Below are 26,817 nucleotides of genomic sequence, written 5' to 3'. Positions count from 1 at the left end.
GTAGAGGTCTACAAAAAGTTCCTTGGACTTTTAGGCTTGGTTTTTGTCCTGACATACACTGTGAATTATGTGACCTGATACACAATTGTGTTTATTCTTACTCTATGTTCAATCAATTCAGTTTGCTACAGTCAATCAAGTCCAATCAAGTTATAGACACACCTCAAGGATAATTAAAGCAAAGAGGAAGTGCCTGACCAGAGTTTAAAGTTCCACAACAAAGGGACTGAGTATTTTTGTAAAATATTTAAGTATTAAATATAAGTTTGCAAAAGTTTCCCCAAAAATCCGCTCTCACTTTGTTATTAACCAGTAAGTAACTGGTCCCACAGCTTTAAGTAAAAAAAAAATAAAATAAAATAAATCCTTTTGAAAAACAATGGAACGTCATGGTAACACAGACACATCCGTGTTTGGAGTAATATTGCATTACATTGTTAAAAATTCAAATGAGCCACCCGACTTCAGACGTTGTTGGGTCAAATTTGTATTTTGATAGCCATTGTGTCTGTGTGTATATATATCAATCAATCTATCTACCCACACACACACTCACACATACACACAATATGAGCAAATAATGACCCATGTCCAGTCCAGTTGTATGTGTGTACTACTGTGAGTGTGAGGAACAATGAGTCTAAAAATCAGCGTAAACAACAGAAATGTTGACACGGATGTAATAGATGTTATTTTAATAGGTGTTCAAGAAGTAATAATTGCGTCAGCAGAAAGTGTAAAAGGAATAATAGTTGCATCAGCAAACAGTGTTATGACATAGGAGTTGTGGGTGGGGCGGAGTAGGGATAGTGGGAGGTTAAGGGATCCCTCACTAAGCAGGGGTTCCAATAAGGCTGCATTTAACAACTGGGCTGTAACAATCAAAAAACATATCTGTCATGATGATTACCAATAAGATAAATTAGATTAAGCACATGTTGTACAAACTATCAGAGGAAAGAAGACTCAAAAGATCTGGCATAACCTCCTCTTAACAAAAGAACAAAAACAAAAGGAAGCCATGATCTACATTCCAGTAAAGGGTAGATTATCTTATACATGTTCATGTATAAATGGATGCATATTCAGTTGTATATTTCATTGTTTTTTATTCGACTAAAACTATAAAAAGGAACAGTAATAAATAAGTTGAAACTCAAGCATTCAGTTGTTCTGCCTGATTGCAGGAGTGTCCCTGTTTCATAAACTGTCCTGAACAGACTTTCACTTTTACTGCAAAGGAAAAAGAAGTAGCAAACCAGGGAAAGCTATTATTCCACCACTCAAACTGCAAGAATCTCTCAGTTATCAGTCTCATGGACGCTCACATGGTACAGTAAGTCCTTTGGACTTAAAATCTCCACACATTTCCATTGAGTTTGCAGCACAGCACCTATCCTGTCATGAGAATGGTTGTAACTATGCACCTAAGGAACAGTATACCATCATAGCATACGTACAGTACAATCAAGACTGAATTAGAAAAATACAGGTACAAAATGATTACATTCAAGAAGACAGTACTAGCACAAAAGGGTATTATAGTCATTTAAGTAACTAATATAGGAATTTCAACTTTATAGAAGCATTTTCTAGATAGAAAAAGAGGGGGTGGTGGAGACGTGACAGTATTATGGCTGTTTTGTAGATGTGTGGATTTGTTATTGACTGGATTCTCGCATATTCAACAGTTAAAATGCATAATTTCCAGAGAGTGGGTAAAAATTATATATTTTCTTCAAAGATCATGATCATTTTGGTTTGGGTCATAAGGTGCAAATACTGTATACTAAAAGAGGCATTGAGTGGTGCCCTTTTGTTGCACTTCATTCCAACTCTGGGTTCAAACACCAAGGAAAGCCCATTAGATACACAGGATGAATTGTGCTGATATTGTTACCTGAAGATTTACACACCTAGAAAATGCAGTGCAACTGTTATGCTAGCTTTGTTTTATTTCTTTTTTTGTTTGTTTTCTCTATATATATACAGGATTTTCATTTGAATATACCTTTTCCTTTTCTTTGGCAAATGTCAATAAACTCACGGGCTAAAAGCAAATATATCTCTATTCTGGGGGAAGACAGTTTCTTTGTCTTAGCAAAGAACTACACTGATGTCCACCAGTGGAAGAACTATACACTTTACTGCTTGGATGATATCATCCTTAATTTAACTTTCTCTCACATCTGAAAAAATATATATATGCCGTTTATTATTAGATTATCGTAAAGCATACTGTGGTTTCCTTAAACTTAACTGGGAAACATTTGCAGTTAGTTTGTTAGACTGTAAGGACAAATTTAGAGAGTAATTACAGATTTTTTGCATGTGCTCCACATTTGCACACAAAGGCCTACATTAACAGAGCATTATTACCATGTAGCAATGCTTTGATTTAGGAAAAATACTCTTTCAAGATGCATGAGTTCTCTAAGACCCATTCATTTCTTATGTGTTGGTCCTATCATTAAGTGTCTGAAAGCACTCTCAACACATCTGAAAACATAACTGAGAAATGGGGATGCAGTCACAGTCAAATACACTCCTCCAGAGGTCTAGAGACAGTGCATTTTATCTCAGTGCCCATTTGCTTAGCAGGTAAGCATATATGCATTAATTGTCTATAAGCTTGATCTTTTTTGACAACAGTCTTAATCCAGTAAACTTGAACTCACGATAAACCATTGAAGTTCATAGGACCTAGTTAAAAGAGCATCATAAATGCACAAACTTTAAAAGAAGAACAATCAAACAGAAAACAAAAAGCTATAAAAGTTATAAATGTGATTGAATCCAAAATGTGATAAATTAAGTATTGGTCTACACAGAGGAACAAAAGGCTGCTAGGTAAGGAGGTGAGGGGTATTGTTGGAGAGTCTGTAACTCTCAGTTATCCTCCACTAGTCTGTGGCAGCTCTTTCAGGTTCCACTGAACCTAAGGAAGACGACAAACCTGCAGTTTAACTGCAACCGTCCTTATTTTTCCTCACTCCTACTGCTGAGAAACAGCAAGCTAAAGTATGGCCAAGACAGAGGCATGGAAATGGAATGATTCTGACCAAACATGAACACAGAAAAGCCAAAAGTAAAGAGCATAAAGTAGCATCTTATACGTAAATACTTGTAAAAATCAAAAACATTGATAACATGTGACCTCTGAGTAGACCATTACTTGGCAATAAAATCTCAAAAGGCCAATAGGAAACAAATGGAGAAATGATTATTAAATGCCTTGTCTCCATTAGCTCTAAGAGGAACCATAGCATAGCACGGTCTGATTTCAACACATTAATTCAATGCTTTGTTTCTGCAAAAAAACAGAGAAATACGGGAAATATTATTCCCACATTGTATTTTTTCCAAATTTCTCATTTTATGAGACATGTAGAATTAAACCAATTCACTCAACAAATGATTCATTTCCACTCACAAACTCCTGATCTTTTATGTTGGAGCTTGTGGCTGGCTTTAGCCAGGACACTGAAGACACCACTGAGACAGTAAAATCACTGTGCCCGTTGGAGACAAGGCATGTCATAACCCTTCCAAGAGCAACTCAAACTTCAGTTACAAATTAGTGCAGTGTTTACATAATAAGCAAACAAACAAACAAACAAAAACCTATTCCATGAAATAAGTCGCACACAAGGAACTGACCTTTCTAATTGCTACAGAAACTGCAATAAGATCAAGTATCGACAAAAACTGCATCTTCACTATTCAAAAACATTACACTGACTTCCGGACTGTGATGGCATTGAGCACAAAGCTAGTTGAGGGCTTTGTGGTAGCAAAGAGGGTCTAGGTGGGAGGGTTAAGGCTATATTTGAATCACTTTCACACAATTTTCCCATCACAAGAAGCAGTTTTTAAGCCAACCTATAGTTTTATAAGCCTGACAGGGACACTGTGAACCTAACAGATAAACAGGACAAACACCCTCTGTCAATGCTAGTTCAGATGCAAGGGTATGCACAGGTGTACTCTTACACATTCAGTCATGATTCAACATGATTATTTGTAGCTACCACATACTGTTTTACAGTAGCATCATCTTAACATATAAATCAAATACTCAACCATGATTTTTTTTTCTGTAGTTTGGGTACACCACATCAGTGTACCACAGGGAAACACTAAGCAAAGAGTTGGTAATGGATGCCTATCCATCATGATTATTTACCCTGGTTTAAGTAATTTGGGGTATAAGCTGAGGGAATGGAAGGGATAAGAACTATTCAAATACAGAGGTATTCTACCGGAGGTGTAGGGAACTCTTCAGTAGGCATGTGTGTGAGGTAAAAAGGTGACAGAAAGCTGTGTTCGTCTATAAAACGAATGCATTGTTGGGTTTTCATCCTACCTAAAATGCAGTTGTTCAAACTGCAAGACTTGACCTTAAAAACGGCCTCTATTTGACAAAACAGTGTACAATAAACCCATGACAACCATTTCTATAGGGGAACCCATGCACTAGGGGACAGCTTGTTTCTTCCACAGGCCCTAACAGAGCATCTAAAGGGGGGTGAGGGCTTCAGAAAGGCATCCTGCCTCAAACCAAAGGAAGGCTTTAGGGAAAACACTGAGATTGCGAGGAGCAGGGAGGAGGAGGAGAAGGTCTCTTTCCCCCACCTTCAACCCCAAGCTCAAGCAAATTCACCACAAGGGGGAAAGTGGAATCTGTCCAAAGCTTTCTGTTCAAGTCTCACTTCAGCGTGGGCTTACCACTGAGGAAAGTAAAGCTCCACTGCCAGTGTCCAGGTTGTGGCTTCTCATAACAGCAGCAGAGTTTCACTGATCAGCACAGGAGATGAGGACTGGAGTCTGGGCAAGCTCTTTCTTCTGACTCTCAGCCAAGCCTCTCTGGCCTCTGAAACAGGACATTAGAGAGAGTGTTCATACTTTTTCAAATAGCTTTTAAGTACTGGGCCTGCTGTCTTTTCTGTCAGAGTTCAGGTGCAGAATGCATCGGGAACAATGGGCCTCATGCAAGAACATCTGCAACTTTCACAAATTGCTAAAGGTGACACTGCACTATTAGGTGTAATAGTGGAGGATGATCCCCTTGACAGAACTGCATAAAGACCCTGAAGTAGCCTTATGAACTTTCCTCATAACAGCAAAATTTAAAGGTAGATGGACTGCACTTATATAGCACTTTTCTATCTTAATGGACAAAGTGCCGTAGAAACTACATCTCACTGTATAAAAAGAACTGTATAAATATTGAAGAAGTACAATATTACAATCAAATAAGTGAAGAAAAGCATACTATCTGCACATGACTGGAATGGTAGACATGGATCACTGGAATTTCTTTCATATCATAGGGGGGATATGAAATGTAGGAATATTAGACAGCTGCATTTAGGTTTGCAGGCAGTGGCGTCTGTGTTATAAAATTGATCATTTCAGCACAATATTTTGGGGAAGGCAGTGTTTTCTAAAAAAAACTCTATGTTATATAAAAATTCTCAGGTATTAACACTGGACTGTTATAAGTCTAGGTGATTACCATATTCTACTGACACATTTTAGTAGTGCAGTTTACCTTCATGACACAAAGTAGCCTGGTCCACTCATTGTATCCAGTTTATTCTAGACTACTGAGTGGCACTGCCAGTGAGTATTTTGTTATGATTATGATGTCTTACGTATTTTATAGTGGACACTGATTATGTTTGCTGGAATTAGACAGTCTCGGATAGACAACAGTGTGTAGATATGGATTATAGCATGTAGATTTATGTTCACATTATGTACTTAAGAGTAACAACAACTACTTGGAACTTTTATAATTTAGCTGATAATTTGTATGTTTTTATTGTTTTGTAGCTTCACACCTCTTCACATTAAAAGAGTTAAACTGGCTGTGAAAGTATAGAACATGGAGCCCACACTAGGTTGTAACAGCTCAGTCAACTACTGTCACTAGTATTTCTCCACATATTTATACAGACTATAACACCCTCTGCTGGTTGATTATGAGTTACCAGACCTTATTAAGAATAAGCACATAAAAGGACATCCCATGAAAAGCATACATTATATTGACTGTAGCATATGTATACAATCAAGTCAACAGTAATGTATATAAGCTAAGCTGTGTCTCCACCTGTGAACGTTTTCCATGGCTGCTACCTCAGCAAGGGCTGCCAAACTGAAGAAAGCAGGTAGCTCTTGCGTAACGGTGCTCCTCTCTGCCTCCTCTGCTCTGGGATTACTGTAGCACCCTTTTTCATTGCATAAATTCTGGTGGAGTAATGGCTTCTTATCCTGTTCCTGGTTCAGGTCCCTAGTTTTGTCCTCTGTGATGAAAATAAAAGACAACAAAGACAAAATAAAACGTATTTTTTCAGATCTATGAAATAGGAACATGTCAATAATTTCATAAAAAAATAGGACTTTCCCTGAGTCAAGTTTTTAAAGTCATCTCAGGAGTCAGCACTTGTAACCACTGCGTTGATTTCATTTGGGGTGGGGTTACTTTCAGTATATTAACTGGTCAGGTGCTTGCTAAGAGAAGTAGCTCCTCACAGTGACTTTGTAAGTTTTACTAAGTAGGGCCCGAGCACTAGCGTGCATGTAACATGCCGAGACACACCAAAAAGTCTCTTGACAGCATGGCCTCAAACCTACAGGAAGTCTGCCATTTTAATTTTAATTTGAAAATTTTCTACAGATTATATCATATCAACCTCAAACTTGGTCAGGATACACTTGAGGCCTTTGTGATTAACAGTTATAAAAATTTTTTGACATCGAAGGGTGTGGCCGTGGTATAAGTGTCATGGCCTGAACACATCTACATGCCAATATTCAGGTATAGTCATAGCGCCACCTATTGGAAACAGAAAATGATGTGTTTCATCCATGTGAGTTGATCTGATTCAGACAGATTATTAAGATCATAATGGTGACTGTGAGTCTTCATGTCCTAACTCCTGCATGCACTGTCTCACTTCACGTGTTTATGAACTGTCATGGCCTGAACACATCTACATGCCAATATTCAGATATAGTCATAGTGACACCTGATGGGGGCAGTAAGGGACTTCTGACTCATTCGTTCTGTGTCCGGTGCTCATGCAGTTGCAGAACCGCGTCATACGACCTGCGGGGACCCTGCGGCTGCTGGTCCCCCGACATGCGCGGGGCCCGTTCAATGCTGCTTGCAGCTTTAACTTTAATTTGAATTTTAAAGACTAAAAGAAGTACTTCCAGTTACCCCCTATCCAAACAAAAAGAAATGACAGGCAAAAACATATATCCTAAATATAATATCAGACATATTGACTTAGGTTTCATTAATCTATGTGGGTATGGTTGGTTAATTTAACATTTACACACACATATATATATATATAATCTACACAAAACTCTAATACTTTGTGATGACAAACAAACCTGTGGCTTTTATTTTGAAGGTATTACCCTTTAAGATGTGTCTGAGGTACTTCCTCCCTGGGCTGTTGGACATAGTTTGTCTAGTGAGCTTTCAGTTCCAGTTTCCTTAAGTTTTTCAATAAATGTTCCTAAAATACATCTCATAAAGGAAGTGTGAACTGGTTGAGAGTTAAGAAAAAAAAGTGTGTATCTAACGACTGAATACATAATTTCAAAAATAATGTATAATAATATGTATAGTTTATAAATATTTTTACCACACAGAGGCAACGTTTGGGTAAAACTTGAGACTCTTTAGACATAAGACAGATCTATCTAATCCCACACTGACTGATTCATCAATTAATCATTCATCACTCACCCTCAGCTGGAGACACACCGCCATCAGCTGTGCGCACCAAGTGTGTGATCTTGGTCTTCCTAGCCTTCCTCTTCTGGCTACCAACTAGCATCTCCATACTAGTGGAGCCCTGGACATCTGGGCACATTATGGCAAGGGGGGCACATATTTTGGCTTTTGAAGCTGAATCCAGCATGGTGGAATCACTCTGTACCACTGCTGTCGAGAAAATGTTCACAGGAATAGATTTCAATGATTTGACCTTTGCACATATGCAGTAATGAAAATCAGAAGCACAAATGTTACAATCCTCTTAAGGACTTAAGTTACAAAGTTCTTTATTCATTTGTTTAGTATCACAGTAATTTAACCACATGAAAGTTATTGTTTGTACATAGGCCTCAGCAGCTAATTCTTAAATCTTTATTATTAGCAATCATCAAATAATCATTAATAATAATGAATATTACAATAATAAATATAATATCCATTACAGTGTAAATAGTGTAAGTTGAAAGATTTTTTTTTTAATACCAATAAATTTTGGGTAGCCCAGGCTTGGTATTCCAAAGAATGGCTTTTTTGTGATGTGAAAATAAATTCTCTAATTCATGTTCCTCTAAAACCAACAATAAACTAGACATTTGAACTGTTGAGCAGCAATGTGCCTGAAGTTAACATTTTCATCTCATTTAAAACACTTTGTTGGTCTTGATGGAATTGATAATGGGTAGCTCTGAAAATATTCACATCCCTGCTATATAATGCACAAACAACATTCTAGTTCACCTTTGTCCACTGCACCTGGTCTCTCCTTTTTGTGTTTGTGCTTCCTAACAATCTTGTGGAATGAAGTCTTTTTCTGTGATGGAGATGGCCCTGATATAGCAAAACAAAAAAACAACAAAGAAAAAAGAGCATGGAAATGCTGTGTTATGGAGTCCAAATGTTTTTGTTGTAACAGAGAGAGAACTGGTCCTGAACACCACAGGTGTGGAAAACATGACTCTATAAACAGGTGCAGAGTGGACCATGGATGAGATGAGAGGATATTAAAGAACAGTCACTGTGTTTATTCAATGGAGAAATCTATGATTTTGTTCTTACCTTTTCCAACTCTAGAGGCTTCCTCTTGGACAGTGGAGCTGTCAGTCTTCCTCTTCTTTGCGACAGTAGTCCCCTTCTTATCAAATGTCATTGGGCTATACTGTGGTAGGCTGTTAAATTTCTTTTCAAACTCCTCCTCCAGTTTCCCTAGGCTGACAAGTGAAGTTCAGAGTTTACATAGTTGAGTATATAATCAATAGCCTAACCTAACCTTAAGAAGTAAGCAGATGTCAAAGCAACCTCAGTAATACATCTACCTACAGAAATCAGCATAGACTTATACAGCAGCCAAACACCCCAATCAGACAAGACTAATATGACAGAGAGAGTCAGTAATACACTATTTGCCCTACTTCATTATTCTGAGCAGCATTTTAGCCATTGATAAAATTCAGGAGCTGACTCTATATTATATATAAATTATTTCATTTAATATGATATATGATTAGCAAAATCTTTTCATCAGCTGAGATGATGAAACTCAGTAACAGCAAACACATCTCTATATACAAAAACACAGTAAAGCAATTTCAAAATGCCTCTCCAAACGTCTCTCCAGATGGGACTAAATTACCGGTAAGTGCACTGGTAACTGGGGATGTAATTATAGCTGGATGTATATGAAAATGTATGCTGCATATGTGATGTTAATATTGACCAAAGCATTTAATATTAAAAGTGAAATTACGGTACTCATGTGTTATGGTCCGTTGTGACCATTCTTATAAGAGTTAAGTGGGTGTGCAAACAATACATATTAGCAAATATTTAAGATTTAGACCATTATCATATAATATACCTATTATATATTATCGTATTATTTCTCTGCAAAATGATTGTACCCAGAAGGGTACGACATAGCACGAAGAGGGGACCTGACTCACCCCTGTGAAGATTCATCTTTGGACTTGGACTTTTTCAGCTTCTTGGGGTTATTAGGTACCAACTGTGGAACTGTCCAGCTGTCATCACACCAGTTTGCATCATGATCAGAAGCACGGAAAGCACCTCTTTTACCTGCAGACATATGTACAACAATTCAAACAAAAAGGAAAAGGTAATTCATTAATATTCATTAACCACATATCATATGCAGTCGACTTGGCTTCTTTTGTGTATTAAATAGTTTGCCCTTGAAGCTAAATGGATACCTCGGTCAATATTGGCTCTCAGTGAAGTCAGCATCCCCTCAGAAACAAGGGTCTTATACAAGGCTCCTTTACAGCTCCGCTCTGATTTCCTGGAGCCCCGGTTCTCTGTGCTGGACTCACAGGTCACTTCACTCTGCCTCTCCTTCCCCTTGTCCTCCTCTTTGAGCTTAGTAGGTGAGGGGCTGCAGGGAGAGTGATGGAGTTCTGCCATGCTGCCCTGAAGGTCTGTGCTTCCCCTACTTGCTTCCTCTGACTTAGGACTAACGTGAGTCACCTCTTCCTTCATCTCCACTTCAGAGGAACTGTTCTGTTCACACTGCCCGCTGTCTTCATCAATCTCCTCCTCTTTGTCTTTGACAGAGGTCTTTACTTTGGGCTTACTCTTCTTTTTGGGAAAAGCAGAATTTCCACCACTAGGACTGCTCTGGATCTTCTTCTTGGGCTTCTCCTCAGTGTCCTTCCAGGCTCCTTTGGCCACTGCTTCAATTGTATTGAAAACACTGTCTACGTTTGACTCTGCATGGTTACACTTTTTGACGATCTTCTTTGCTGTGCAAGTTATCTCACTGTTATCATTTGACTTGGCCACCTCTTTTTTCTTGCTCTTTTTTTTGACACATGCATTTTGGCTGCTGAGTTGTGGGGGAATGGCATCAGTGGAGGTAGAACTGACAGTAGAGAGCAAAGGTAAGAGGGCTGATGTGTACGAGGAGGGAGGACAGTCGTTAGTGTCTGCTTTCTCCTCCTTGATTTCTGGCTTGACTGTAGTTTTCTGGAAAGAGGCTGCAGAGGAGCTGTCCTCAGGCTGAGATACACCTGTGTCCATCTTTCCAGCTTCCGACGCTAGGCACATCTTACCAAACACAAAACATAAAAAACTCAGTGTTAATCAGTTGAACTGACAGCAATCTATGCTCCTAATACTTCATTTCTACATATAATATATATATAATCAGAAATGTCTACAAATTGCACTGTTTATCATGTCTCTCTTTTTAGTGTGCACTTAAATCTTTTCTTAGCAGATATTCACAGTCTATATACTCATATGTTAGTCTGCTGGTAGAATTGAAGACAGTCATGACAGTGAATCGAATTAAGTGTTATGTGCACTCCTTTTCTCTGTAACCATGCATTGTTAAATACACTGCCCTCCACACTTCATTTTCCCTTCCATTACACTGTTACCTTTTGTACAATAACATTTTCTGCATGTATATGGACAAAAATGTGTATGAAGTTCTGCAGTGTCAGGTTTATTATTCATCTTGAAATAAACTAACTCAACTTTTATCACAGGCGTGATCACTCAATCATGATTAGACAGAATTTTTATGCGATACATGCAGATGCCAGTTTGTGACCAAGAAATTTGAGAGTGCTCAAATAGCTACTCGCCGCCTGCTATTTAGTTCATGTCACTTACGTGTTAATTGTACATCCTGGATTGTTGTTTTTTGTTGTTTGTTTAGTTTTTCATCATAGACCACAATGGAAATAAGCCTTCACGCTTTTTTGTGGTTTGTAGCACTAGTCATATGATGGTTTTACACTCTCCTCAGTTATCAAATAAAGATGTCTTACCTCAGCAAGCTGGAAGAGAGCTGACTGTCTGCATGGTTTTCCCTCAGGTACCACAGACATAGATGACTGTGAACATACAGTAACATGCTTCGTCACCTGTTGTGTTTTTTATGAGATCACACAGCATAGCTTTCTGAAATGTTATCATTATTCTGTAATATTCACTTTCTACAACAACCTTGTTTGATGAGATAAAAGAGGTGATATCAGCAGGAGAAATTTGATATGCAACAAGCTGACATATACCTTATATACAATCAAATGACTTGAAATGGAATATTATCATTTCCAACAAAGTAGAATAATTTCCAACTATTAATTGAAGACTCGGGCTACTACACACTTTACATTTGTGTGAATTATTATATATGCTTTTAGTATGGTTAATAATCCACCAATCTCAACTAGTGGCTTCCGACACCTATTGTTTTGTTTGTTGTGATTGACAGGCTGGTTGACGTCCTGTGCTGCTTTCCAAAGACTTGAAAACATCAAATTTTTTTACAACACAGATTATGTGGTACCTTTTCAGGGGATGACATTGGGCTTTTTCTGCCACTGGCCCCTGCACCACTGTAACCACTGGCCTGAGAACAGTACTTATACTCATATAAACTTTATTCATCTCTTCATTAATTTTATTCGGCTATTTGAACAAAGTTCTTACTCCATCTTCTCCTTGATTGGCTGATTTAGATTTTGCTCTGCTCTCTAACCCCTGAAGAGTGGAGAATCCCTACAATAAGCAAATGCTCATGAGAATAATTATTATGCACTTTATGGTTGCCGACAGTCAGACAGACAGTATGGCCTGCATAGTGATTGTCCTAGCATAGGGCTAGGATTAATGTACACATTAGAAAAGATAACAAGCTATACTACAATGTGTGAGCATCTTGTTGCACCTTGCAAGTGAAACAACACTGCTGTTTCTATACTTCACCTACTTGTCTGCGTATGGCGGTGTTCACGACAGGCAGCAGCTGCCTTTCAACATTAATGCACAGGCACATGGGCACTCATGAAAAGTTGATGTTGCAACAGTAAATAACGGAAATTGTCGCACAAAAATCATTAGCAAAACAACAACATTGCAGGAAAATAATGTGAAATTCATTTCTAATTTGTTTTTATGTCCGTTTTAACGTGCAATGTGGAACATGCAATCAACTAGCCTGGAGTCCATAAATAGCGCATCTGGGCCAGCAGGCCAGTTATAATGTCAAGCCCTGCTTTTTGCAAAAAGTTGCATAGACAGTGATTATTTTGAAAAATAATAATGCAAAAAATAATATGATAAAATCTGTCTTGTCTTTGCACTCTGCCTGAGCTTCTGCTGTGAAAAAGTCTGAAGGTTAACTTGTCTATGCATATTAACTAATACTGTCAGGAACAAACAAACTAGAAACTTAGTAGATACGCAGTAGTCTATAGATATAGTCAACTCAGTTATGATAACTGGTACATCTTTCATCAACTGAAATGAAATCATACCTCTGCCAGTGGGGAAAGAGCAGACTTGACCCTGCTTTCAGTAACATCAGGCACTCTGTTCGGTATTGTTCCAGACAACATCTGTAGGTTGAAACAGGAAGAGTAAAATCAAGTCAGTACTGCTATGACCTAGTAAACAATAAATAAGTCTGTGTGAAGTTGTTTCAGCCAGTCACAATTTAAATCAACATGTGGAAGAGCCTTTTTCAGATTTCTATAAATTACATTATTAGACTGTAATTACTGACGCACTAACGTGTAATCTGAATCTGCAAGCTAATTAGAAACTAAAGCTGTCAAATAAATTGAAGTGGAGTATAAATTACAATATTGTCTTCAGAAATTTAGTTGAGGATAAAATGGACATAATTAAGTAAAGTAAAAGTACAGTGCTCGAGTAAATGTCTGTAGTTACTTTCCAACACATGCTACTGCAACACACAAGGTGCAGGACAACGTATTACGTTGTTTGTTAATGTTGATGTACATACAACAGGTCTTAATAGATATTTTTTAACTTTGCACACATTCAAGTCTAGTTTAGTCAGACTCCATAAATGACCTGCTTTTGTGACAAAATGGCCTTAAGTATCTGGTCTGGAATATACAGAGTACAAGAGGAAGAAAAATATGGTCTCAGAACACACCTCTTCCTTATCCCCTGGAAAGCAGTCCCCTTCGCTGGCTGTCTCAGGTAAACTAGGTTTAGTGCTGGAAGGGATCTAGAAAAGTAAACAACACTGGGGTTAACTAAAAAGCATAAATTAAAAAAACATGGACGTTTTTGTACTACAGATAAAACTATTTCAAGAATGTACCCATGAGTGACTTGCAGCAGTGACCTACCTCCCTGTTTGTGAGGGCATGTTCCCCAGCTAACAGCAGCATGCTAAGGCCTCCCATCTTAGTAGGATCTGACAATGAGTGACAGTAGTTACAAAAACAATCTTACATTTTGTAATGTTACACTGAACTAACAATCTTTAGTTATACACACCTGCCATGGCAAAGTTTAACTGTGGCATGCTGTCAGTTTTGGGCACTTTTTTGGCAGTGGTGGAGTCCTTAGATGGGTTGGAAGAGAAGGACCAAATCTTTTTGCGGGGATTGCTGACTGGCTGACAGGAAGGGCTCTTAACTGGTTTGCTGGTGGTGGGACACCACTTGTAGCCCGGGTTTGCCTTCATGAAGGCATCCTTGTACTGAAAGAACATCCAGAATTGATTTGGTTACAAGCAAAATCTTAAAGCCTTTGGTTTCAAATCATGAAATAGAAATAAAGGCATTGCACTATTTCTCATTTATCAAAAGTTTAACAGTCAAAATGCCTGTCACAGCTCCCACTGTGACCTCAAGATTTTTCTAGTATTTCCTGTGTTTTGTTCCCTTTCTGTCACCCCTTGTGTCTTCTCCCCCATGTCTGTCTGTCTGTGTGTGTGTGTGTGTGTGTGTTGCACAGAGGCATGGCGTAGCTCCTGGTCTCCAGCTCACCTGTTTCCCACTACTCATCATGCTCAGTATAAGAACCCTGGCTCTCCATCCATTCTTTGCTAGAATGTTCAGCCTGTTTTGTGGCATCCACTCTCTGTATTTTCCAGTGTTTGTTAACACGTTTTCCCTGTGCTTTAGTATGCTATCCTGTACCAGTGTTACTGCCTGTCTCTGCTGCTTACCTGTTCACCACCATTCTCCAGCCGCACCACTCACCTGCAGCCAGCAGTCTCTGCTGCCTCCATCTGTCTTGCCACTCACCTGGTTCTGCCTACCAGTCGCCCTCATCCTCATCATTCACCTGGTCAGCACCCGCAGTCTCCTCAGCCCCCCTCTACAACACCACTCACCTGCAAACCGCCAGTCAGTCTCCATCATTCCTCTACCTAGCCATTCACCTGCTCACTGCCATTCCCTAGCCTGGTCATTCACCTGGTTGCCACTGGTCCTTCAGCCTTCCCCGTTTCCCCCTCATCATTCCTCTGAAACTCTGCATTTATCAGTAAATACCATTTACCTTTGCTCCGAACTGGTGTCCATGCCTGTGTCTGCTATGGGGTCCAAACTAAACATTTCTAAGCCTAAACATAACAGCATGTTAGCTAATCTGCTTCATTAGAACTGTGTGGGTGTGGTCTGATGAGATTTGATGGACAGTGGCTTGGCAACATAAATAAACAAACAACCCACCAACTGTCATTATGTTTTGGTTGTGTCTGAATTCACTACTCCCCATATAGCAGACACTCAACAGTGTCTATTATGTAGGGAGTTCAGTAGTATATAACGAATATTCATAAATTTTATTATATAGCTGTAGTATTGCTGCTTTTTTCCCACAATCAAATAGTAATTTCCACTATCTAGTGACAGCTTGTTGTTTTTTTGCAGTTTGATCATGTAATCACATCAGGTCACAACATCAGCCATAACAGGAAACTTTTCAGCTGTGACTTAAAGTTTTCAGGTGATTTCCCATACCCCTAGATTTGTAAAATGGCATTTTCTATTGCCAAATCTGGCACTCGTGTTTTTGGGGATCACCCTCTCAAATATGTAAGTTATTCCAGACACTTGAGTTTTTCCACATCTTGCTAGCCTAGTTTTATCTTGTCTGCCACATGGTCATGTGTCACCATTCCATTGTCAGTGCTGGTAACGTGACTACATCATGTGACACGCAAAACTGCCACTATGATTAAATGTCCTTGTCTGGAATAACTAATTATAATTAAAGCTGCAAGCAGCATTGAACGGGTCCTTGCACATCATTGCAGGTCGTACAATGTGATTTTGCAATTGCATGACCATTGGACACAGAATGAATGAGTTAAAAATCACAAACTGTGCCCCTCAGTTGGATATTTGTGTCATGCATGAAGGCAGCCACCTGCAGAGATAGAGCAGCTTATTCCTCTGTCCTTTTGCCCTCAGACCTGACAAGTATGCTCTTGACTGGTTTTGACTATAATAAATGTCTCTGACCTGATGTGAAATGGATCTTTATTAACCTATCTACATCGATGTATAATTCATGTCATTTCCTGTTGCCAGTAGGTAGCGCTATGAGCATGGCTGGATGTTGGCATGTAGGTGTGTTCAGGCCAAGACTCTTATCAAACATGTGAAGTTTGGGGCAGATTTGACAATGTACATGTGAATTACAACAACTTCCTGTTTCATGGCAAAGCTTCGAAATTTGCCACACTGCCATGGCAAGGTTGTTTAATGAAGACTCTCAATCTTCACAATAAAGCATAATTATAGTCTTAATCTTTGTCTGACCACAATTGAGATTAATCTGAACAACCCACTTAAGAGAACATGTCAGTATGAAACGTCATTTCCTGTGGCCAATAGGTAGCGCTATGAGTACTGCTGAATATTTGCACGTTGATGTGTTCAGGCCAGGTATCTTGTCATGTTTGACAAGTTTGGGGAAGACTGGGCAATGTATATTTAAGTTACAACAGCTTCGTCTTTCATGGCAAAACATCGAAATTCGCCACGCTACCATGGGCACACCGTTCAACAAAACCTGACAAGCTTTATAATTCAATACCACAAAGGTCTTTAGAGGTCACCTACCAAATTTGAAGTCAATCGGACCAAATCTCTAGGAGAAGTAAGTTAAAGTACAGCAACTGCAAATGGCCAAAATAACAGACTAAATTCAAAATGGCTGACTTCCTGTTGGATTTAGGTATGGCTCTAAGAGGCTTTTTGTACATCTTGGGGTGTTACATGTGTGTAAAACGGAACGAGGGTACTGCTTCATTGAAATTGTCTAGGGGGGTGCCCTTGAGCCATTTTGCCACACCCATGCCCAAGACCCACATCAGATATCGAGTCCTGTGGCTTATGACATACAGGCCAAGTTTTGTGAGTGTCCAAGCATGACTACCACCTGAAAAGTGCTAAAAGTTATAAGGGGACACTAGAGAGCTGCTATATCATGTCTGTGGCCAATAGTGATATCAAATCAAAGTGCTTAGGAGTTTAAACATGGGTGCAAAGTTTTGTGAGTTCTTGCACATCCTAAAGGCCTCAAAATTATAATCGTAGAATGAAAATTGACGCAGGAAATCCACAATGGCTGACTTCCTCTTTGACAATAAATTCAAGTACATCCACAATCATTCAATTTCATGAAAATCCAAGGACCTTTTTTTCCACCATGGCCTGTGTTTGGGGACACTGTGGAGCCCTCTGACCACACCTGATCCCTGTCACTAAAGAATAATGTCATTTTCACCAGGTCTGATGTATGTGCCAATTTTGGTGAGTTTTCGAGCATCCTAAAGCCCCATGCACAAAGAATCTTTATTCCTTCACATGCAAGGTGCTTGATCAGTACAGCTGATGTCAGGAATTGGAATTGAAATTATATACTTATATAAAGCATTACCAGCTGTGAAACAATCACCAACAGAATTGTAGAAATCTACAACAGCACCTCAGACAAAGTAAAGGAGTTAGTTGATGAATGGGTGAACCTTGCTAGCAACAGCATCCTGTGACACAATAACAGCCCACTGAGTTTCAGATGGCTGGGAAATGTGCAACTATGTACTCAAAACAAAAGCCGCCACCTACTTCAATGCAGTGGAAAGACTCTGAAGGAATTTAATAACAGTCAACACATACTGACGACACATCATAATTAGCATACAGTATAAACTATAGCTAAAATGTGTTTTGAGAGGTCACAGTGACCTTGACCTTTGATCACCAAATTCTAATCAGTTTGTATGTGTCAGATGTAATGAAATTCCTTGCAGGTGTTCCTGATATCCCATACCTCAACTTTAGTAAAGCTGTAGGAGTCAGAGAGCAGTCTCACCTCCTTGGCCATGTCAGTGTATTTCTGCTTCTCTTTGGGCTCCAGCACAGCCCACCAGTCAGCCAGGATCTTGGTGGCCCCGCGGTTGTCCAGGCGAGGGTGTTCCTGCCGCACCAGAGAACGGTGGCGTTTGCAGAAGAGGAGGAAAGCATTCATTGGCCGCCGTGCTCGCTGTTCATTTGAATCCTCCTCCACTTCCTCTGTTGTGCTTCCACACTCCATCTGTGACCCCTGGTCCTGGCCACACAACATTGGCTGCTGATAACAAATACTTAAACATTTAGATACAATGCTGTGCCATGTTGTCTGTCCCATTTATGCGATAAACTGACAGATCTGTTGCTCAGTTCATTGACCTGTTAAGCCATCAAAAACATTCACCTTCTCCAGCTCTTCTTCATCTTCTTCCTCTTCCTCCTCAGAGAAATCTAGAGCTTTTTTGGAGAGAAGTGGGTGCCACTGCAGGCATTTGCGTTTGGGGCGCTTGCCAGTGACCTCCCCTGCAACAGGTGGCTCCTTACCCCTTCCTCCACCCTTCATGGTACTACCGCACCTTAAAAAACAACAATTATACACATCATAAGACCATATGTACACAAAAGAAGCACATTGAACCCATGCATCATAAGTTAGAAGTTGTCTGATGGAAGATATCCACTGCCATCATAGTGTTGGATGTTTGTAATTGCTAGTGTAACAGCTACTGGTAATGTGCTGGCCAGAAAATTGAGTGACTTCAAGCAGGTTTACACAAACAGTTATGGAATTTTTAAAGGAAATTACAATTACTGTTTTCTAATCAAGTACATCCGTACAGGGTGTACCCCGCCTCTCACCTAATGTCAGCTGGGGTAGGCTCCAGCCCCTCCATGACCCTCACAAATAAGCGGTATAGATAATGCATAAATAATCAAGTGCATATTTGTACACATTACAATAACCCTAACAGACAGACCGAGTCTCACTGTTACAGCTGCAACAATATTACAGAAATACGGTTCAATCAATGAAATTTCATTGATTACAAAATCCAAAACAAGAGCCCTCTAACAAATAGAGAAGAAATATATATTTACCATTAAAAAAAAAAAAAACAAACAAACTAAAAACCCTACAATGACGTAAAGGCAGTAAATTTAAAAAAAGAAATTCTAATCCTGCTGGAACTTTCCTGACAGCCTTATATCCAAAACAGGTTAATTACCAATCTGAAAAACTTATATGTCACAAATTCTGACTAGATTTACTTTTCAGTACTGTTATGATTATTAGCATATTAGCATAATGGGTTGAATTTGTTTTAATCAGTCTACTGCCTTCCAGCTGTAATAAAAGAGAATATACATATTAAATTGGGGACTGTTCCCTATGTCTCTGAAACAAATTAAGGCTTAAAAAAATCGGCTTGATTTAAAGTTAAAGATCTCTTTAAACCTCTGAATTGCTACTATATTTGGTTTAATTTAACATGAGCAAGCAAAGAAGCCAAATTATCCCCCCACTGACCATCATTTCATTAGGCTTAATTTACTGAGCTAATTTTCTCTCTTAACTAACTTTAGAGAATCCCCCCTACTGTGGGTTAGATGAAAAAGAACTGCAAAGGATGGTCATTTATGGCTGGTGGATTTGGTAGTGACTTCAATATTGAATAAGACCGTGCGCATATCATGGTCTACAAGGGTACAAAGCTGCATAAAGAACTGAAGAGTCTGTAAAGATATCATTAGAGTCCAGGACAATTCCAATTATTTTCATATTAGCCTTATTTCCTACACACTCGTGTTTTTACTGTGAAGCAGCTGCTGTCATAGGGATCTGTGACTGTCAACATATGGATATGTTTGGCACTTTGTAAGAGGATAAGCCTGAAATATTTCCAAGTGAACTTGTTAAAGAACATGCAGTCACACTGAGCCATTAAGACATGAAGCTACAGGCAACAGGTGCTCAATGCAGTTTAGGTGAATCTCCAAAATGTCAACAATACACATAAGCAGTGCCTCCTTCTTATATCATAAACTGCAGAGGAACCATTTATCTTAGCACTATGGAAGGAATTAGGGGTCTAACAATGCACTGTGGCATGATGTACTGCAATTCAGAAAACCTGATGATACCCATCGTAATTGTGATGTGACTGATGAAGTGAGTGCTGTGTCCTAAGTAATCCTTTACACTTTTGTGAGTGCTTGCACTGGGCACCAAATGAAATAACACTGGTAAAAGAAGAATTAAAGTGAACAGATTTGAACTGCAACTTTCTCATCTTCCCTCAGCCTCTGACAATGTAACAGCATCTGGCTGCTCCAGGTTCTTCAGTCAGACATCTGTAGACCGCTCGCTTTCCTAGTGACCACTAATCAGCTGACTGAGTGACTATAGCGAGTCGATCCCTCTATCACTCTTATTCCTCTTCTATAACTGTGTCCTCTGACAGTTAATATTTTTAATCTGTAACAGCTGTAATTCTCTGCTGTTTGACAGATTTACCCCGCATTTCATTTCTGCAGTAAAGACGTCAGGAGACGCTGTGAACTTGTTTTCACTCATCATTAATTTGTTTCCTCTGTAGCAGCGGATCATGTTACAGCAGCTTCACGAACTCCTCCAGGTTCAACTAAACTAACCAAAGACTTTTAGGGCTGATTTACTCTGAAAAACTCACTATACACGGACTGACAACACTTGCTAGCTTAGCAACATAGTTAGACTAAACTATCCACAACGCAACACTCTAAAATACCATAGTTACACTAATACACGCTCCATTCAAGAAGAATATCTGTTGTAATAAGTGGAAACGTAATGTACTATATATGTACTATATAATATGGTATCCTTTCCTTTGCACTGTAGTCTGCAGAATAAAAGAATAATAGCAAGAAAGATTTTATTTTTACATTTGAACTGGAATTTAGCTCACAATAAGGAAAACACTTACAAACTGGGTTTTGTGGCAACAAGAGATTTGAGATAAGTGATTTTGTTTTTGCAGTTTACACTAAGAAAAAATAAATATGAATTCTAAGATCTTAGTTTGTTTTCATTCTTTCTGATACAGTACATCCTTAGATGTATCATAAGTGTATCAAACCGTGAGCCCTGTATTGAGTATTGAACCGAATCGTGAGTTGATTGAATCGTTACGCCCCTAGTAGAAATCAGATGTAATTTTAAGAAAGGCAAATTTAATTTATAAAATAAGCAGCTACTGTTTTGCACCGATTCAGTGGGCAGAGCTGCTGTAACACTGTTTTACAAAGATCTGATCATGTTGAGGTCAAATCAAAAAATGTTTTACTAAGTAATTATATGCACTTGCTTTTCTATTAGTTAGTATCTCAAAATTAAGACAAACATACTGTACACTTATACTTATTTACACTACCACTTTAGATCAAACGTTTTAAAATGCTTGTCACCGGATCTTAATCTCAGTTTATATATATTACTGAAAAAAGACTGCATTAGAGCTTCAGTGATGATGAAAATTAACTGGTAACTATTTTGAGATCGCTCAAATATTTTAGTAGTTTTATAAGAAAAAGGCTAAACATTAAACATTGGCTAGTCTCAGTATCTCAAATGAGAAGATTTGATGCTTTTCTTTGTCATTTCTGATTGCATACCAGATATCTTTAGGTTTTGAACTGTTGATTGAATAAAGCAGGACATGTGAATACATTTCCTTGAGCTGTGACTTATAGCAGACATTTTTCATTATTTTCAGTAAATATCACTGATGATGAAAATAACTGTTAATTGCAGCCCTAGTTTGAGTCTATATGAAAGACATTCAGCAGTTCAATCAATTAAAAATGCCAAACCTACAAGTGCAATTTTTCACATAAGATGCCATTTGATAAAACAATCCAGGATTACTGAACTACATTATATTTGGAGCTGGTGGTTTTCAGAGGATCTTACTGAACAGCAAACAGTGAAACAGAGTTTTCAGACATAATCATCACTGTAATTTTCACACCTAACAAATAAGCTTTGATACTTTTTGGGATTGTTAGCAAAAAGAAGTGAACCAGCCACTGGACACTAGGTTTTGTTTAGTTTCTTCCATTGTGGGAAAATTTGAGGGCACAATTTAGAGCATACATCACCCACTGACAATTTAGGCTGATAAAATGGTGGAGGCTGAATATGCAAGAAGTAGAAGAAGTAGTTCCATTATTATTTGAATTTAAAGCAAAGTACACAACTAATGACTTGACTCTGTCAAATAGAGTAAGGAGAAAATAGGCTTCCATTACCAAAATATGCCATTGCTGTTGGCCAGTGGGTATTAAGCTCTTCTCTATTAGTAGTCACTACAAGAACTGCACAAAATCATGCTTTCTTAGAGCTTTCCTTGACAAGTTTTCATTGTGAAAAGGTAACAAGAACAAAGTCACTACAGACAGTGGTTAGTTAGCCATAGAGCTCAAGAACTGCTGCAAGCAATCAATTCTATAGCTTTATGAAGTGATTTATATGTAAATTATTCCTTGATTCTGTCGTGTTACCAGATTTCAGAGGAAACTGTTACATAAAGAATATGGAAAACTGAAGACTTCATAAATATTATGGAGAAACGCAGAGTACAATAATCATTTTTATTGTATGGGCTGTGTATCTTTAACCCTTACACTCTTAAGTGACTTATAATTGAAGCTTATTCTACTGTTATACTTATCAGAAGTAATTCAGCACAACACTGTGAAAATGTAAATACATTAGTACAGTAAATACAAACTGCAGCTGACATCCTCTCACCTTGATGCATTGTATTAAGAGGCACCTTATCACAGTCACATTCTCTTATTATTATCTGCAGTATAATTAGATGTTCTACACACAAACAAATAAGCTGAACTACTTAATATTAAGAAAAAGAACATATCTGTATATTTTTGCTCAGTTGGTTTTTATCCTACAACATGCATGTACTTGTTTTAGATGTCTAATAAACGTGACACAAATGAAATTTAGCAATCAATGAATGAATGATTTAATGACTGTACTCTTCTGGACATCATCCAGACTAGATGCCAGTGTCTATATTAATGAATGTCAAGTGGAAAACAGGGATACTTACTGAAGAAAAAACTATGGAAATGCTGTATGAGTGATGAAGATGAATCTGCCACTGCCTTTGTCATGCAATAACGATGACCTATAAAATACAAGATACCGGTCTCAGTCATGCGTTAGACTGTCATATCTGCAACAATTTTCCCACAACATGAGCTCGCTGCAGGAAAAATGTATGCAAAACAACTTTAATAAAGCATTAGTGAGTGACACTGCATAGCACAAGACCTCATCAGCTTCAAAATACGGTGGGACATTTTGTCTGATCTGATTACTGATCATTTTAATCGTGCAGTCGATCCGCCCTTGTGGCCAAAACCAAAACATGTAGGCCAAAACCCTGCGACCACTGGATGCATTTCACACAACATTATGAAGCCCAAATTAAGCAGCCACAGCTCTGGTTAGTATTTTGCTACGCAGAGGGTTAGTTGTGTTCCCAGGTAAAACTGCTGATGCCCGATCGGACTGTCTGTGTTGGGAGTAAGTCTTGAGCTACTGTATCGAGCTTCCCACGCACAATAACAGCACAAAATTTGTCAGGTACAGTAAGCGATCCATTTGCCTACCTAATGTGTTCCTACCTCTAAGCACACATTTTCATCTCCGTGCAAAATGTCGATCTGGGCTCTGAAAAGACAGACAAGCCGAATGAGAGTCCATCTTGCTTTGGTTTGGAGGAGAAAACCCAAGTACAGTATAGTAGTGGGGCTATTTCACTCCTGTCAAACTCTCGGATGTCAATGTCGTCGAAATGTCTCCCACTCCGAGGAAAATACATCCACATTGATTAATTAAACTGAGGATTTTCTGTCCAGGCACATGCATCTGTGGGTAATGTTTTACTGATCAGTAGCTCCATTTCCTAGCAGTGTTACTAGGAATAAAAGTAGCTAGTTAGCTTGCTAGCTCTACAGCCTGCTAACTGGACGTGTCACGGTTTTAACATCCAATGGTTTCCAAACAGTATAAGCTTCCTGAACAGTTGCTGACAAAACGCACGGACTGAACTGTGATCAAAATATTTGTTTGTGCTGTTGCAGCAGTTCGTTTACATACAACGCAGGTTTGTGGCTGTGTATTTGATGCGGATGGGGGAGGGGGGGGGGGGGGTGATACCACCTCACTGAGAAACAGTTGCTTTCCCATTTATTTATTTTACTCGGCGATTTCAAACAGCAGCGAAGATATATGTCAGCGAAACAGTAACCGTGACAAGACCGTGAGGTCTGAATCACTGGTTATCAATGAAATGTCGATGGGAAACAAACAAATTCAAGGGGAAGCCAGCAGGCGGACATCATGTCCAAAGCAGCGATAATAACAATTTTTCAGTGTGACTGACTGAGAGGTTGAGAAAACAGCGACCGGGTTTTAACGGATAATCAATAAAACCACAAGTTCTCTGTCATGAACGTCGACTTGATGTCTGAACATACCTCTAATTTCCTGCTCAAGTACCGAGAGGGGGCTCTCATCATTGGTGCCGTCCACCTTTTTAACTTATTGACACATCATAACAGTTCAGCACTGGCTGTACTAAACACAGCTACGTCAAGTCACACCAAATACGGCACATGGAAAACCGGAAGCAAAACGTATCGTCACCAAAATAAAAACTTCTACACTTAGAGCAATGAAGCTCTAGGCTATAAGTGATTATGTCGAGGTAGTAGATCTTCCTCCGAGTCGGGACTTTTTTTTTATGAACTAGTGTCGCTCTGATATTGTGGTTATTTTACATTTATAAGGATATACAGCACATTATGTGTCTCAATATATTACATGTCAATGCGCTGATTCAAGGCCCCTTACTTAAACATAGTAGTTCAAGATTTTATATTACATCCCAGACAATTACACAAAATCTATTTTAAAGTGAGTTTGGTGTTGAAACCCGACAAGGAAAGTTTATTTATATAGCATTTTTCAACATCAAAGTAATTCACAGGACAGGACAATAGCAATGACACACATACAGGAGTTTAAAAGTAAGATAAAATACATGAGAAATGTTAACTAGAGTAGAATAAGCTATTATATGTAATAACAGAGTGTGTAGCAACAATAACAAAAATCATACAACTACATGGTAAAAATTGTGGCTTGATTAACCTGTGAGCGACTAGGACCACTATGCTGAAAAAATACTACCTGGAACACTCTGGGTGATATTATACTGAAGAGGTCCAAATCTGCAACGTTTGTAACAAAACTGTAATTATCAAAAACCAAATGAGACAGCAATAATATATATATAACCTGCTTTGCCTTGTTGGTGAATTCCAGTCTTAGGGATTATATTTTTGCACATACTATTGATCTGTCAGTAAATACTGCTTTCTATATGTGTACAATGAATTTATGAAACACTGGCAAAAGTAGTTGCATGAAATTCTATCTGCACCCAACATCAATTCAAATAAAAACCTTTATCTTCATAACTTGAACCGGAAATCTCCTCTGTTACTCTGTGTAGTTTGACAGTGGTACAGAAACGCAGCACTTCACTATGATGATGAATGTTACTGTCGGCGAAGGCGACACATTCAACGACCTCAACCCACAAAAATAACACAATATTGCGTTAATTCTGGCAGAAATACAGACTTGTTCAGTCATATAATGTTATATAAACCACTTTCGTTTTCCTCGAGGTGGGAGAAAATTCTCATCTCAGTTATATCCCTCCCCTCCCCCGGTCTGCAAAGTGCTCATACCCAAACTGGCCTGTACTTGCTAACACCATCCCTGACTTAACTTTATCTTTTAGCTCTGTTCGATTGACAAAGGTCGCCGAAAAGGTGCGGACTACGCCAGAAAACCCCGATAACGACTTACTGAATGCTGGTTCCAATCTATCTCAGTTGAGTGAGTACTTGTTTTAAGCTTCCTGGGTGTTTGTGCGTATAACTGATATTAATTGTTCCAGAAATGTAAAACGGTAGTTTAACAGTACCTACCTTTCCGCGGCAACGTCGTAAACCGTATATTGTTGCTTGAATTGTCTTTAAAACCTTTAACCGTGAAATTATCAACAGTTCTGCAGCATACTGTACACACTGAAAATATCCTCCCCCGTCATACAATGCTATATCTGAGTGGATAGTCCTTATGATGGACAGCTTGGTTTCACCAATGAGAAGCGACGTTATATTCTAGTGTTTGGAGACTAGTGTAACGTCCTTAAATTTAATGTTCAGGACACGTGTGGTAAATTTAGGCCTAAATATTACAAAATAACGGCAAAATGAACTTTATGTCTGTGTGTCTGTATGTGTATGTGGGCCTACTATCCGGTGGTGGAACCACACTGGCCGTGTGGTATTTCATGGTGTATTTTTAATCTCCTAAAGAATGCTACTATAGCTTGTTCAGTCTTTTGAGTGATATAAGGACTTACGTTTTTATAAAAGAGAACATAAAGGCGACTTGTTGACCGACAAAGTCAAAGTGATTCTGAGCAGGCTGCTTGATTTATTCTGATCAGGAAGAGACGGTCAGCTGAATACCTTAAATTGTAACAGACTAGATGATCACAATCAAATGATATACTGTATATTGACATTTATCTTGGCTACATACAGTGTCACAGTGCTTTAAGCTTTATGGGAAAAACAGCTGTTTAGAACAATAAAATAAATGCCAATAAAAGTACAGAGAATGAAACAGAATAAAACAGCTGAACAACATGACATTAATAAAAGACTTTTTCAAGAAGTTTCACTTTAAGAGGTGGTTTAAAAGACCTCACTGATTCTGCAGCTACAGATCCTCAGGAAGGAGTTCCATAGCTGAAAGGCCCCGTC

General features: G+C 38.7%; 1 protein-coding gene across 9 annotated transcripts; it reads right to left on the bottom strand.

Annotated features, from left to right (window-relative positions):
- Window positions 1-680: 680 nt before the first annotated feature.
- On the bottom strand, window positions 681-26,108 carry LOC108893820 (BBX high mobility group box domain containing). Of its 9 annotated transcripts, XM_018692203.2 has the most exons (17): window positions 24,448-24,552; window positions 23,593-23,638; window positions 23,013-23,090; window positions 18,302-18,473; window positions 17,921-18,178; window positions 14,084-14,288; window positions 13,933-14,000; window positions 13,734-13,808; window positions 13,087-13,167; window positions 11,593-11,658; window positions 10,009-10,861; window positions 9,742-9,874; window positions 8,858-9,009; window positions 8,540-8,629; window positions 7,772-7,969; window positions 6,119-6,311; window positions 681-4,873 (listed from the first exon to the last, which is right to left on the bottom strand). In XM_018692203.2, exons 4-17 carry the CDS (start codon window positions 18,458-18,460, stop codon window positions 4,795-4,797), a joined length of 2,610 nt encoding a protein of 869 aa, XP_018547719.1. In that variant the 5' UTR covers window positions 18,461-18,473; window positions 23,013-23,090; window positions 23,593-23,638; window positions 24,448-24,552; the 3' UTR covers window positions 681-4,794. The 9 variants fall into 9 exon arrangements, with proteins under 9 accessions (XP_018547719.1, XP_018547718.1, XP_018547717.1 ...); XM_018692202.2 differs by lacking the exons at window positions 23,593-23,638; window positions 24,448-24,552 and adding an exon at window positions 25,972-26,108; XM_018692201.2 differs by lacking the exon at window positions 23,593-23,638 and having other exon boundaries at window positions 24,448-24,602.
- Between the last annotated feature and the right edge of the window lie 709 nt (window positions 26,109-26,817).

The sequence above is a fragment of the Lates calcarifer genome, linkage group LG20 (assembly GCF_001640805.2).
Source record: "Lates calcarifer isolate ASB-BC8 linkage group LG20, TLL_Latcal_v3, whole genome shotgun sequence".
Classification (NCBI taxonomy): domain Eukaryota; kingdom Metazoa; phylum Chordata; class Actinopteri; family Centropomidae; genus Lates; species Lates calcarifer.
The sequence above is the reverse complement of the archived record's forward strand: the minus strand, read 5'-3'. Positions and strand labels throughout refer to the sequence as shown.

Bases quoted from the DNA above. Each gene is read 5' to 3' on its own strand.
- LOC108893820 (XM_018692202.2), bottom strand. From the start codon at position 18,460: ATGAAGGGTGGAGGAAGGGGTAAGGAGCCACCTGTTGCAGGGGAGGTC. The intron at 14,289-17,920 runs GTGAGACTGCTC...ATGTTCTTTCAG, and splicing joins ACACTGACATGGCCAAGGAG to TACAAGGATGCCTTCATGAA. The intron at 9,875-10,008 runs GTATCCATTTAG...ATATGTCTGCAG, and splicing joins GAGAGCCAATATTGACCGAG to GTAAAAGAGGTGCTTTCCGT.